The 12,296-nt window shown below is 50.0% G+C and overlaps 5 protein-coding genes across 5 annotated transcripts; 2 read left to right on the forward strand and 3 right to left on the reverse strand.

The window, feature by feature from the left end:
• Positions 1-1,180: 1,180 nt before the first annotated feature.
• CABS01_11578 (uncharacterized protein) lies at positions 1,181-2,114 on the forward strand (the record flags this gene model as incomplete). The annotated part of the gene is made up of 3 exons (XM_060544933.1): positions 1,181-1,216; positions 1,300-1,693; positions 1,810-2,114. 3 exons carry the CDS (start codon positions 1,181-1,183, stop codon positions 2,112-2,114), a joined length of 735 nt encoding a protein of 244 aa, XP_060397348.1.
• Positions 2,115-2,412: 298 nt separating this feature from the next.
• On the reverse strand, positions 2,413-4,149 carry CABS01_11579 (cytochrome P450; the record flags this gene model as incomplete). Its single annotated transcript, XM_060544934.1, has 3 exons — positions 2,413-2,760; positions 2,832-3,956; positions 4,054-4,149. The coding sequence occupies 3 exons, from the start codon at positions 4,147-4,149 to the stop codon at positions 2,413-2,415; spliced, it is 1,569 nt and encodes a 522-aa protein (XP_060397349.1).
• A 605-nt stretch (positions 4,150-4,754) lies between these two features.
• Positions 4,755-6,660, forward strand: CABS01_11580 (P450 monooxygenase; the record flags this gene model as incomplete). The annotated part of the gene is made up of 6 exons (XM_060544935.1): positions 4,755-4,982; positions 5,058-5,171; positions 5,265-5,364; positions 5,441-5,509; positions 5,564-6,166; positions 6,245-6,660. The coding sequence occupies 6 exons, from the start codon at positions 4,755-4,757 to the stop codon at positions 6,658-6,660; spliced, it is 1,530 nt and encodes a 509-aa protein (XP_060397350.1).
• A 1,574-nt stretch (positions 6,661-8,234) lies between these two features.
• Positions 8,235-8,942, reverse strand: CABS01_11581 (uncharacterized protein; the record flags this gene model as incomplete). Its single annotated transcript, XM_060544936.1, has 1 exon — positions 8,235-8,942. The coding sequence occupies one exon, from the start codon at positions 8,940-8,942 to the stop codon at positions 8,235-8,237; it is 708 nt and encodes a 235-aa protein (XP_060397351.1).
• A 2,067-nt stretch (positions 8,943-11,009) lies between these two features.
• CABS01_11582 (uncharacterized protein) lies at positions 11,010-11,958 on the reverse strand (the record flags this gene model as incomplete). The annotated part of the gene is made up of 2 exons (XM_060544937.1): positions 11,010-11,686; positions 11,865-11,958. 2 exons carry the CDS (start codon positions 11,956-11,958, stop codon positions 11,010-11,012), a joined length of 771 nt encoding a protein of 256 aa, XP_060397352.1.
• Between the last annotated feature and the right edge of the window lie 338 nt (positions 11,959-12,296).

A 12,296-nucleotide genomic window follows, 5' to 3' on the forward strand; every position in this document is an offset into this window, starting at 1 on the left:
CCAACGACCAATCTGGGACGGGGCTTGCTATCATTGCCCATTGCCCAATCCCAGTATCTCAATCGGACGCCATTCTAGCTGATATCCTGCACACCTTACCTTGGACAGGTTCTCAAGTACTTGATATCATGCGTACAATCTTTTTTCTTTGTTTCTGTGTTTTTTTTCGTACCTCTTCTCGATCCGCACCTACCCTGATTTATGGTGCACTTTAGGAAGGTTTCAATGAGGTTCTATCTTACCAAAAGTGGCATCATTTTGGAGTAAAGGACGGGGTGGAAAAGAGGAAGGCACAGCAAAGTGGGCTCGGGTCAATACCTTCCAACCATACATGAGGACCTCGTTGCCACTACATACCAATACCGGTAGGCACTCATCCTCTGTCACACGCATCAGGAGGTGCATCTTGAATGGAAAGGTCAATGTCCAAACTCCGTCTCCACGGTGTAAGGCAGGAAGGACAAGCCTCTCGTTTACCCGTTTGGGTCTGGATGCCGTCGGGGACTCCAAAGCAGGTAGGCACTTTGTTGTAGCTACCTACCTTACCACGTGCTTGCATCTTCATTCATGGCCGTGAGGGCTGGTGGAGGTACCTTTCTGTACGTACCCCAGGAAACCCCCCGGGGACGGGAAGCAAGTGGGGTCAATGCGGTACCTAGGCACCTGCTTAGGTAAGGTGTGCAGCTGGCTAGGTGCCGCTGTACCGCGCATTGGTACGGAGTAGTGATGAGTATGGACGGTAGTGGAAGTCCATTCGCGAAGCGGCCAATCAGAGACCCACTTAGCCTGAGGGAGGAACGGTGCGCTACCTTAGCTCAACGGCGGGCTACTGCCTGCATCCATCCCGAGGCCACCCTGGTTGCGCCTACCTTGTCCGTTTTCTTGCGTGCTTGCCGGGATGGGGTCCTTTGGAGACTTTTGTCACCTTTGTGATGGAAGGTTTGAATCACAATGGTTCCATCGAGGCTGCGCTGCCATGTACGTTCTCGATACGCTCACTTGATAACACCCTCTGTCCGAACTTGGCCACTTCGCAAGCATTTATCTGGGTGTTTTCTTGATATTACCTACCGGTTCTTTGTGTATGCCAATTGGCCGAGTCACCGTCTTCCATTCGTCTTCCTCTTCTATGAGTGTTACTCAATTCGACTCCCTCATGGTCATATGACATACCGTCCCGATGGCACACAGCAGCATCTTCGACTACAGTTCCGAGGTGACCAAAGCACCAATCTATCATCTTTTATCTGGGAGAGGTTTTACAGACTTTCTTGCTGACTTCTTGCTCCAAACCATCAGGGGTCCCCTGGGCCGCAATCTCACGCGTCAATATCATCGTCGTACGAGTCTAGCGACTGGCATGAATACGAACAAAACCAAGCACAAGCAATCCCCTCTACGTCGGCATCAGCGTCGACGTCCAAGTGTAGTTGCGCCCGAAAAGCATCCAGACTGCTCAAGAAAATCCCAAAGGAGGGTATCGTCTCGTTCGACGCCGTCATGCAGCTTCATCACTCCGTTGTCGAACAATGGCGCCAGGCCACACGCTGTCGCCATTGCAACAATGACAATACCAACAATGCCAACGTCACCTGTGCCTTGACTACAGCCTCCGAGAAGCTCCTATCTCTCTTCGAGGCCACTACATACGCCTACACAGACATCGACTACTTCTCACAGACATCGCCGCATCGTAAGTTCAACATCCATAGTCTCGGCGTTGCTATTATGATCTATCTATACTCTTGTCTCCGTCGCCCCAAATCCTCGGCCTCGGCCTGTATAGCAAACTGACGAACGGCACGGCAGGCCTCGGCAGCGCCCATCTGTTTTCACTCAAGCTACCCGCTACTACTGTCACCTGCACCCGGACACAGATGACCCTCGGAGGCTTTCTTCTACAGGACGATGAGGCAAATATTCTCGCCTCCCAAATTATTTACAAGAGTCTAGTGACCCACCACAGTCTGCTCCAAGACTTCCAATCTACCCAGGCTCTCAGCGACAGCGACCAGTTCTTCGTTAACGATGGGGGAGGCCTTCAGCGTATCATTGACAGGCTTTTGAGACTTTTGGGCCGCTTGCAATGGGAACAGGAGACCATAGAACGCTGAGGTTGAGGAACGGCTGCAGCTGCCGTCAGGTGCCTTTTGAACTTATTCACCTTAGATTGGATACGTCTATGTCTCGGAAACCCGTGTGCCTGACTTTTGTCAAAGTCATTAGATACGCCGTCTCCAGCTCCAGCAAGAAATGCCATGAGCGAGTGTACATTACACAGCACTTCCCAGTCAGCTACATGACTGAGCAGAGTAATTGCTCTGTCCTATCTGTATTTAGATCTCGGTAGATATATACGCCTCTTTCCTTGATCCATCTTCTGGTCAGTCGCCAAGTGCTCCTTCAACACTCTCAGTATTCTAATCTAGGCCGGAATCTCAAGTTTAGAGGCTGTTTCTCCCAAACGCTCCACACGTGCTTATCAGTGTACCATTGCTCCTGGCCCTCGACCAACTCAAAGTCCAACCGGTATAGGATTCTGCAGATCATCAGCCGCATCTCTGAGTACGCCAGATTCTTGCCGGCACAGTCTCGAGGTCCGTAACTGAAGGGCTTGAAAGCAGCCTTGTTGTCGTATTCAAACCTCGGATCGTACAGAGGATGCGTCTTGGGGAGCCAGCGCTGCGGACACCAGCTCTCTGCGTCAATGAAGTTACCCTTGTTTCGCATGGTCGCCACTTGGTTCACGTGGAGCAGCGTCTAGCGATGATTCATGTCAGTCTCATGATCGGTGTAGAGGCAATGGTATAAATCGATTAGGAGGAACTCACACCGCGAGGAACCCATTTGTCTTCAAACATGGCTCCAGGAGACTGACGAGGTGGTGTCTCGACGACAGTGGGGAAACAACGCAGTGTCTCATCTATACTTGCCCTAAGGTATGGTAGATGCTGCGTGTTGACTAGGTTGATGTCCGATTCGGACTTGTACGCAGACCGAATCTCTTCAATCAACGGTTCCAGTGCCGCTGGTGACATGCAGGCAAAGAAGAAAAAGCCGCTTACAGCCGACGCTGTCGTCTCGCTGCCGGCACCGATCAGCAACCCGCTGTTCATCATGATTTCCTGCTCCGAGAAGCCCGGCTTTCCATCGCGCGTCTCCCGCATCATGTACGTCATGAAATCGCGCCGGCCGTCTTTGGGCTCGGCGCCCATAGCCATTCGCGCTTTCACCTTCGAGTCGCCCAGCTTCATGTTCTCCATCATGGTCGAGATGGCGGTCCAGATCTCACGCCAGCCCACGAATATCAGGAAGAACGGTGTGAGGTGCGGCTTCGCCAGTATCATTCGGCTATACGCGAAGCCACGGATGGCCCTGAAGAAGCCCGAAACATACGGGTGAAAGCTGCTGTCATCGAGGTTGTGGAACGACTCGGCGAAGGTCAGATCTCCAATGACATCAAACGTGGTGTAGTTGAGCCAGGTTACAATGTCCACGGCACCCGACGCTCGCTCTAGGTGATCGACTAGCTTCTCGACGTAACGACCGATGATGCCCTCCTGCTCCTTGAGCGCAGCGTCACTGAAAGCGTGGTTCAGCTGGCGTCGCATACGGCGATGCTCGTCCCGCGGCGCGGCAACAATTGTCTTGTAGTCGCCTGGAAACAGCTGGTTCGGCACTTTGGCGAACTCATCCATGCCGTGTACCGTGGCGTTGAGTGAGAAGACCTGCGTCCAGGCGATGCTGCCGTCCACCATCAGGCGGTCCGGCCCGAGGCGCACAATGTTGCCGAACTTCCGTTGAAGACCCGGAGCCTCACGAGTGTAGGTGCCCCTGACGTTGGTCCGCCACAGCCAGAAGAGATCCGACGCTCCCCACCACTTGGGGCCTGGATATCTGGAAAGAGGATGGAACCATAGCCGGTAGATGGTCACAACAACCCGGTGTATGACGATCTACGTGAGCGAGGGTGTCAGCAAGGCCACACCACCATAGATGCAATTGTGCCACACCAACGATAAGACAAAAGAACTTTGGTACTCATTCACCCACTAGAAATGTCAGCACCCCCAACACAAGTTGAATTTGGCCTGTCGGCGTGTATTGAAGTGGCGCGAAAAGGCTCGCCCATGTCTTGGAAAGGATCATTGTTTATTTACCGTCGATAAGGGATCACAATTACGCAGGCTGTAAGCATAAGCACACCAACGGCAGAAACGGCACTGACCGGCTTGTTGCCGCCCCTTGAACATTGGTCTCGGGGTTTTATACGGACTGTTCCCCTTTTGAACCCTTCTTTCGAACAAGGTACGGCACCGGCGCCACTCCCGCGGCGTGCATGATCCTTCCAATCATGTCATCAGATTCCCGTCCCCTTTTGGAGTATTTCAAAGGTGAGACACTGCATTTGTACAATTCATCCGAAGCCGACGGCTAAACTCATGTGATTTGCGTCTTACCGGTATCAAATCTCGCATGTACCTATCTGGCGAGCGTACATGCATGTCGTATCCAAAGCCAATGATAAAAGACCCGACACATGCTGACCACAATGTGACATCGGCTGCTTTGGTTCGATTTGTAACTCGGCCTAATCCATCAAGACGCCAAGACATTGGAAACAATGTCTCGAGTTTCATTTTCTCGTTGTAAGCTTTTAAGCGGGCTCTGTTAGCTTTTTGGACGGATAGAGTTAATGCAGGCCAGAAAGGTGTTTTACTCTCGAATCACGTTGCACCGAAGTCCGATTGCCCATGATGGAGATCGCATTAGACCTGCTTGCGCAAGCCCGCGGCAACAATTACGTGACCGTTACCGTCGCTGTATTGTCTCTAGTTGTCTTCTTCTACTTCAACTACAGCACTCAGCCGTTCCGAGGTATTCCCTATGTCGGGGGTCCAAAGTGGGACATTCTCAATATCAAGGCACAATATCGTTTCGTGACGGACTGTAAGAATCTCATCAAAGAGGGTCTTCAGAAGGTGAGGAATGGTTCATTTCATACTTAAGTCCTTGGAAGGGGAATTTTTATGGCTAACAGCGTCGCGTTCATGTAGTACAATGGACCTTTCCAGGTCATTGGCTACGTGCCCATCACCGTCTTGCCCCCGAGATATGTCCCTCTTATCAAGGACCACCCGAACCTGGACTTCGGGAAGTCTGCCGAAAGAGTATGTCTTGAGTTTCTTACGCTGTTTTGATTCTCGTTGGATTCACATGCATGACATGTATAATGTTTTTCGGGATCTAACCAATGAACGTAGAGGCTATTTGGGCAATACCCAGGCCTAGACTGGGCGCACAAGATCAATGAGGACCGTATCTTCCAGGAATCTCTGAGAATTAACATGACACAATATCTTAGTGAGTCTCCTCCATGATGATGCCATCTTTCCTCTCTTACTAGTCATTAATTTGTTGCGCTTTATCCAAATCTTAGGCGAGGCCACACTCCTTTTAGCAGAAGAAGCACGCGAAATCCTCAGCGAGTTTTTCCCACAGACAACCGGTAAGCTCGATCCGTTTCCCGCTATTCCTTGGCTGTGGCTAAACCTATCATCAGAATGGACCTCATACACCTTTGGCAAAGACGCCGCAGAAATGGGCGTGCGCCTCTCAACTCTCGTCTTCCTGGGCAAGAGATTCACAAAAAACAAGGAGTGGCTCTACATCTGCACGCAATACCCGCAAGGCATCTTCGGCGCCATCGGCGGGCTGCTCTCCACGCCCAAATTCCTCCGACCAGTTCTCTACCGCTTCCTGCCCCATATCATCGCCCTCAAAAAGTACGGCGAGGTCGCCAGGACGCTCATCCTCCCTGAGATTGAGGAGCGGCGGCGGCTGCGCGATGCCGGTGCTGATGTCAAGTTCAATGACGCGCTGGAGTGGTACTACAAGAACTCGTCTAAGCGCGGCAAGGAGGAGGACTTTGATGCCGTGAGCGCCATGATCTCGCTTGCGTTCGCGTCCACGCATACAACAGTCGATTTGCTGTGTAATGTTCTGTATGACCTGGCGGCTCACCCTGAGTGTATCGGTCCGATGAGGGAGGAGATTGACAAGGTCCTCGCCGAGGATGGGGGCTGGAAGAAGACGACGTTGTATAAGATGAGGTTGATGGATAGTTTCTTGAAGGAGACGCAGCGCATGAACCCCGTTCAGCTGAGTACGAACTCCCCCAAAACGCAGCTCAAAGAATTCGCCAGACAAAACCCGCGAGTCACTAACACATTATCCCACGCAGCCGCAATGAACCGCTACGTTAAACAAACAACCATTCTCTCAGACGGGACCCGCCTACCCAAGGGCTCACTCCTCGCCGTCTCGCTGGAAGGTCTCCGTGATGCCTCGCAGTTTGCGAACCCCGACGTCTTTGACGGCTTCCGCTTCGCACGCAAGAGGCAAGAGCCGGGGCAGGAGAACCAGTGGCAGTTTACGTCGACACGCAACGAGTTTCCCTCATTCGGGCACGGGCAGTGGTCCTGCCCTGGGAGGTTCCTGGTCGCCAACGAGCTAAAGATCTTTTTGGCGGAGCTGTTGATTAGGTATGATATCGGGTATCCGGCGGGCGTGACACGGCCGCCGTGTACGTGGTTTGCTACGGAGAGTCAGGTGAATATGGATACGCCGCTGGTGTTTAAGTTGAGGGAGAAGGCGTGATGGTTTTCTGGATGCAATGAAGATTCTGATGAGTTTCCACGAGCCCCCTTTGTACACGGCTGCGTATCAATGGATGCAGGGTTTGGGTTTTCTTTGGTCATATATGCGGAGTCATATGTTGCTGAACCAAAGTTTATGTAGGATGAAGCACCGAAATAACAATGAATAAAGTGAACACACATAATTCTGTACTTTCTAAAATATCATGATGGCTTCAGCTAGCCGGGGCCTTACCGCAAGCCACGTGACCTTGGTTCCGTAATTATCAAGGTCTTTACTCCCTCACGCCTCCTATCTCGGGGCGAGCGTCGTACTCATTTCTCACTTTTAATAAATGACCTTTCCCTATATTCTGCGCCGATCTCTTTATTACATATCATGCTAGGAGTCAGCGACCCAGCGTGGGGCGATGATTGCGACCCCTGTCCCAGATTGGCCGTTTCTTGGGCTATTCCAAGTGATGCGTCAAAAATATGCAAAGTAGGTGTCCGTGAGCTCATTATATTCAACTTTTTCTATACTACCACTTAACCATGACTCTACTAGACTTGTTCAAGCAGCGCAAAATTGCTGACTTCGATTCCTGTGATATGACTATCGCGGTTGAGCTGATGGGTCAACGACATACGCACGAGAGGGCCAGTGCCTCTTGAAACCAGACCGAGTCGCCCGTTAAGATTCTCCGTCCTAAAATCTTCAAGCCTTCTGAATTGGACGTGATAATTCGCATGGACCTGCTTTCCTGCTTGTTCGATAGTGATGTCTTGGGGAATGAGCTAAATATATATAAGATATTATATATATTATATTATCCGAATTTCCTATGCCGGTCTTAATTGGAGTCACTTAGTCGAGGTAGAGCGTCTACTCGCTATTGGCTACAAAACTTAATAGTCTCTATCCACAATAAGTATAACACAGTCCCCGTCAATCTGCCTCATCTTCCCCGAGCATAACCACTCTGAACTTTGCGGCTAGTTTCCGGACTCGTCTAAAACATCGAAAAAATATTAAGTGTCCCCGTAAACCGTAATCGATCTTCCCATATCTAGGGAGACCGCTATAATAGACGTATTTAGCTTGCATAGGCTAACAATTAAGTAAGATAGTGTAGTGGACTAGAGCTCCCTATGATTGTAACAGTTACTAATAGTGGTTACTCTTTGGGCTATTGTATCTTCTCCTAATAGAATATACAGAACATCGAGTTACCGCGGGTTACTGAGGCCAGAACATAACCGAGTAGTTTACCGTCGTCCTAAATTCTGGTAGAGCCTCGAGTATCGGCAGGGTTCTTTGCCATCCCACATGGTCGATGCAAATATAGTTTCATGGATAATCAGTAATAGCTAAGGAATATTATATGTCATCTAGCTCGGAAGGCCGAAATGCGTGCGAAACGGACGATCTCATCTTAGATTATGCATCCACGCCGTGATGGCGACCCGCTTGATTTCTCTTCTCCCTTCATACCTTCCTCGCCGCCCTCTCACTCCTCATCCCTTATCGTCTCCTTCAAACCTTCAGCAAGCATGCTGAAAATTAGCGCCTCATGCCTCTCCCGTTGCAGGTTGTTACTTCCAGTGCAAGTCGTCCATGCGTTTGTAGTAAGTGATGTCATCCTCTCCCTCTTCCTTTGGCACGTCCGTCTTCTTGCTACAGAGCGGCCGGCACACGCCGATGGCGTTGGTTAGCGCCTTGTCACACTCGTTGTCAACTCTGTAGTTATGGCAGACATCGCAATTATTGTTCGTCTGACGTTTGCAGTCCTGATTGTTACTGCAGCCGTAGTCGTAGCATGAGTCTCTCGCCGTCAAGCTGTTGTGGTCGTAGGTCACCAACCATTCGCCGGCTGGCTCATGTTCAGGCAGTCTGAGTGCCGGGTTACGTCTGTTGATACCCTTCGCGAATAGCACTCGGGCGTAAGGGGGGTCGAAGACGAACAGCGTCTCGCCTGTGGCAGTGTCTTTGACCTCTGCCGTGGTAGAAAGCTCATCAATGTTGATGACGTGGTTAGCACCACCTGGAACTGTAGCCCACTCGATTTGTTCTTTGATATGCTTCGCAGTATCAGAGTCGAAACGGGTATCAATAAAATACAGGCTGTTTTTGCTGACTGCTGCGACGTAGGGGGTATCAGGCGCTACAATCTGGGGACCGTGCCAGGCATCGACGAATCTTGGCTTGAAGGCACTTTTGTAATAATGCTCTTGGAAGGTTGGCGAGCCTTCACAAGGTCTGAATGGATTTATAAGCATGGCGATGAACAACCCAATGATCATTCTGGTGGAGACTTGGTGAGGTGAATGTGTTTGAGCTTTTTCCGATGAGAGGTCCTCTTTACTTTTCTTTCCTCTGAGAGAAACGGTCTCCTTTTTATGTTCCAGATACTCAGGAAACGAAAACAGTTCAGGTCTTTGCTGTCATTGTTGACATTTCAGAGCGAAGCTGAGAGAAATGCCATGATGTTGGTTCTATCACAGATGCAGGACGCTAGAGCCCAAAATAGAGCACCGGTCAGAACTGGTCTCCTCAAATTCGCCCGGCTACATAGGATTTGTGTTGGGACTGGATTGTCGAGACAAATCAGAAGGTGACTAACCACGAGTGACCAGGGGCCTTTTATCGACTAACAGTCAATACAAGCTTCGGGCCACATTCCTACACCCTGGCATAAGCGACGAAAAGGGAAGCTCGATTCAAGTCGAAACCAACAACTAACACCCAACACGAGCTTTCGGATCGAACGGCACAATCATAGTTTCACGAATACTTCCTTTAGCGTTAGGCCACATCCTCCAGTATATGCCCGGATAGCGGGGTTTGGCCAACAGCCGACGCGCTCCGGACCTTGATCCGTAGCGCCCGACTTCGCCAGCGCAAAACTCAGACCAGCTGTCTCCCAATCTCCCACATTGCTCTCCAACCTCAACTACTCTTGGCTGACATCTCGTGTAGTTCGCGGTTCATTACTAATGTACACGTATGTCTAGGCATTCCTAGCGCCTCCCTCCTTGAGACCTCTTCGCCTTCTTTGCCGGTGCTAAGCCTGTCACTGAAGTATCTGAGGTAGTCTGGCGTTCGTTTGGAGTACCAGACTGGTGATTTTCTTCGGCAGAGGCTGGGATGGAGTCAAAATCTGACTGCGAAAGGTGACAATTGCCAAATTCTTGGGAAAGGCCAGTTTCCGGAAGCTCTGGGACATCGAAATCCAAATTTGGACAGCATCTGGTCGATGATTGAGCAAATCCTCTTAAGTGCGTCGGTACCCAAACAGTGTAGACGTTCCTTGTGAATTGATAAGCCGTCCACTTTTCCTTGTCATCAAGCTCAGTAAAGTCGAATGTACGGATCGGGTAGCGATAGTACTTTGTGGTTTTGCCATCTATCACGGGATAGTGACCGTTGATTCTGACAAGTCAATGATCGTGCGAACTGGAGAAGGCAAGAATTTGGCGGTCTATTTCTCTCTCGCGCTTCACAAGCCGAAACAGCTCAACATGTACCTGAGGTTGTATCTGACCAAGGAGGCACCCAGGTAAGTAAGTGGCTAATATACGGTGAATTGCCGGTTTGTATTATACGACTTTACGTAAATATTCAAGCTTGACGAAGACTCTAAGAAGCCGGATAGGCTGACTACACGAATCGAGTACTTGATTTATGAGCACTAGTGGCTTGATAAATATATTAGCGATAGCGAACGAATGGAACTGGAGCACGATAAGTTGTGGTAACAGTTTGTGGAGAAGAAGATTGGTTCTTAGACTTCATGAGACTAAAGAATTTGTGCGGACGAGACCGAAAAAGCTCGCGCCGATAATGAAGGAGCTGTTTGCGTTTGCGGTTGAAGAAGTATTGCGATACAACTCACTACTCTGCTCGTGAACGTAAATGACCTTGGAAGTCAAGATACGAAAGAACGGTCGGCTGAAATCCAGCTGAGTAGCCGCATGCAGTCAGGTGAGCGGCCTAGACTCGGCTCTGGCCTTTCTCGCAACAGCCCCGGCCCCGACTTTCACGCGGGCCGTAACGGTGGTAACCTTAGATATGAAACAATATCCGCTTGCAGCTTCTGGCTACCGAGATATGGTCGATCAGTCCTACAACTGGAGAGTAAGGGCTGGCTGAAGTGTAACAATGGCTCTGGTATCGTACGAGCCACGACTGTTGCAGCAGCTGAACCGCCAGCGATGCTGGCACTCTTCCTAGTCTTGAAGATGGTCAGCCCTTCATGGACAAGTCGGGTTCGTTGCCCGAGGCCGTTGTGCTCACCGGCATAAGACATTGTTCCAGCCGCATGCTATCTATCACTTGAGTTTTATCTGTGCTGATACATCATCCATGTTTTACAGCTGGACTATGTTCCCGAAAGGACCCATCACCACCTGCTCAGAGTTGATACGTTGCGTGTTTTTCCCCAATCCTACTGTATCGTTGAGTTTACCGGGATGAAAGACAGCGAAGGCCACCATGACAGAGAACATCAAGAACGAGTCAAAAATGTACATCATGGCTTCGTGCTGATTGACGAATCCGTACCAACCCTCAGCGAATTCCGTTGCCCTCACCAGATTTCGCACCCAGATAGCAACCACCGAAATGATCAGGGTCCAAACATAACGTCCCCAATGCTGTAAATAAATCGTTTCCCTCTGCGTAGCCCGCTGAAATCGCATGACGAGAGCAAAGTAGACGACCATAACGAAGAGCTGGAAAAGTAGACCGCCCAAGACAACATGGCCTCCAATTTCCATGATCTTTGGGTTTGCAATAACTTGTACAAGTGAACCGCCGATTTGTGTGCAGAAGGCGATGATATCCGTGAGAATGAAGATACTGGTAGGGCTGCACTTCCGCCTTTGATGGCCTAGCAAGGCCTCTTTGAGTCTTCCGAGATTGACGTATATGGTTGCGGAGATGAAGACAGGCGCAACGAGAATGAGCATGAGCTGCAACATGAATGGCTTAGGGGATAAAGGCGCTGAGCCTGCCCAGGCGCGTCCCAAGTGTCCAAATGTGTCACCTATTGGATTTATGTGGAGTTAGATTCCTGAGAAGTCTCGTCGATGCTACAAAGTTGAAAGGAGTCGTAAGAAAAAGAAGGCAAATGTTCCAACACTTACATATTCCTCCGAGTACCATCGGTATGAAGTATTTTGTCTTATATCTACGGATCAACTAAACATGAAAGACTGTGATACCTGCAAAAAGAAACAAGAAAATGACACCTGCAGCTTTTGAAGGCGTGTACGGGTAGAAGAGGACTTTCCCATCTTCGAAATGAACGAGACCCATTCTGGCTGGACCTTGAGGTTGGGGGCCAAGGAGGTCTTTGATAGATGGTGGAAATGTTTCGACACAAATGGAGACTTTTTTGGAATTGAAGTTACGGAAACAAATCGACACAGTAAAGAATGTGAAAAGAAATTGCAGTCAAAGTAGTTTCGGTAATGTTGCTCATTATGGTAGACGAGTCGCAATATTTAAGCAGCAAGCCAGAACCGTAGGTTCGTACTCAAACACAGGCGCGCCTCAATGGGAGCCAATCGCTGAATTTTCGTATCCTCGTGTACTAATACGGCCCCACCCGGCTTCGTCGCGCTCATGTTCCCACTCGTAGTTTCACTTCGACG

Source organism: Colletotrichum abscissum (assembly GCF_030869225.1).
Source record: "Colletotrichum abscissum strain IMI 504890 chromosome Unknown Scaffold_32.1, whole genome shotgun sequence".
NCBI lineage: Eukaryota > Fungi > Ascomycota > Sordariomycetes > Glomerellales > Glomerellaceae > Colletotrichum > Colletotrichum abscissum.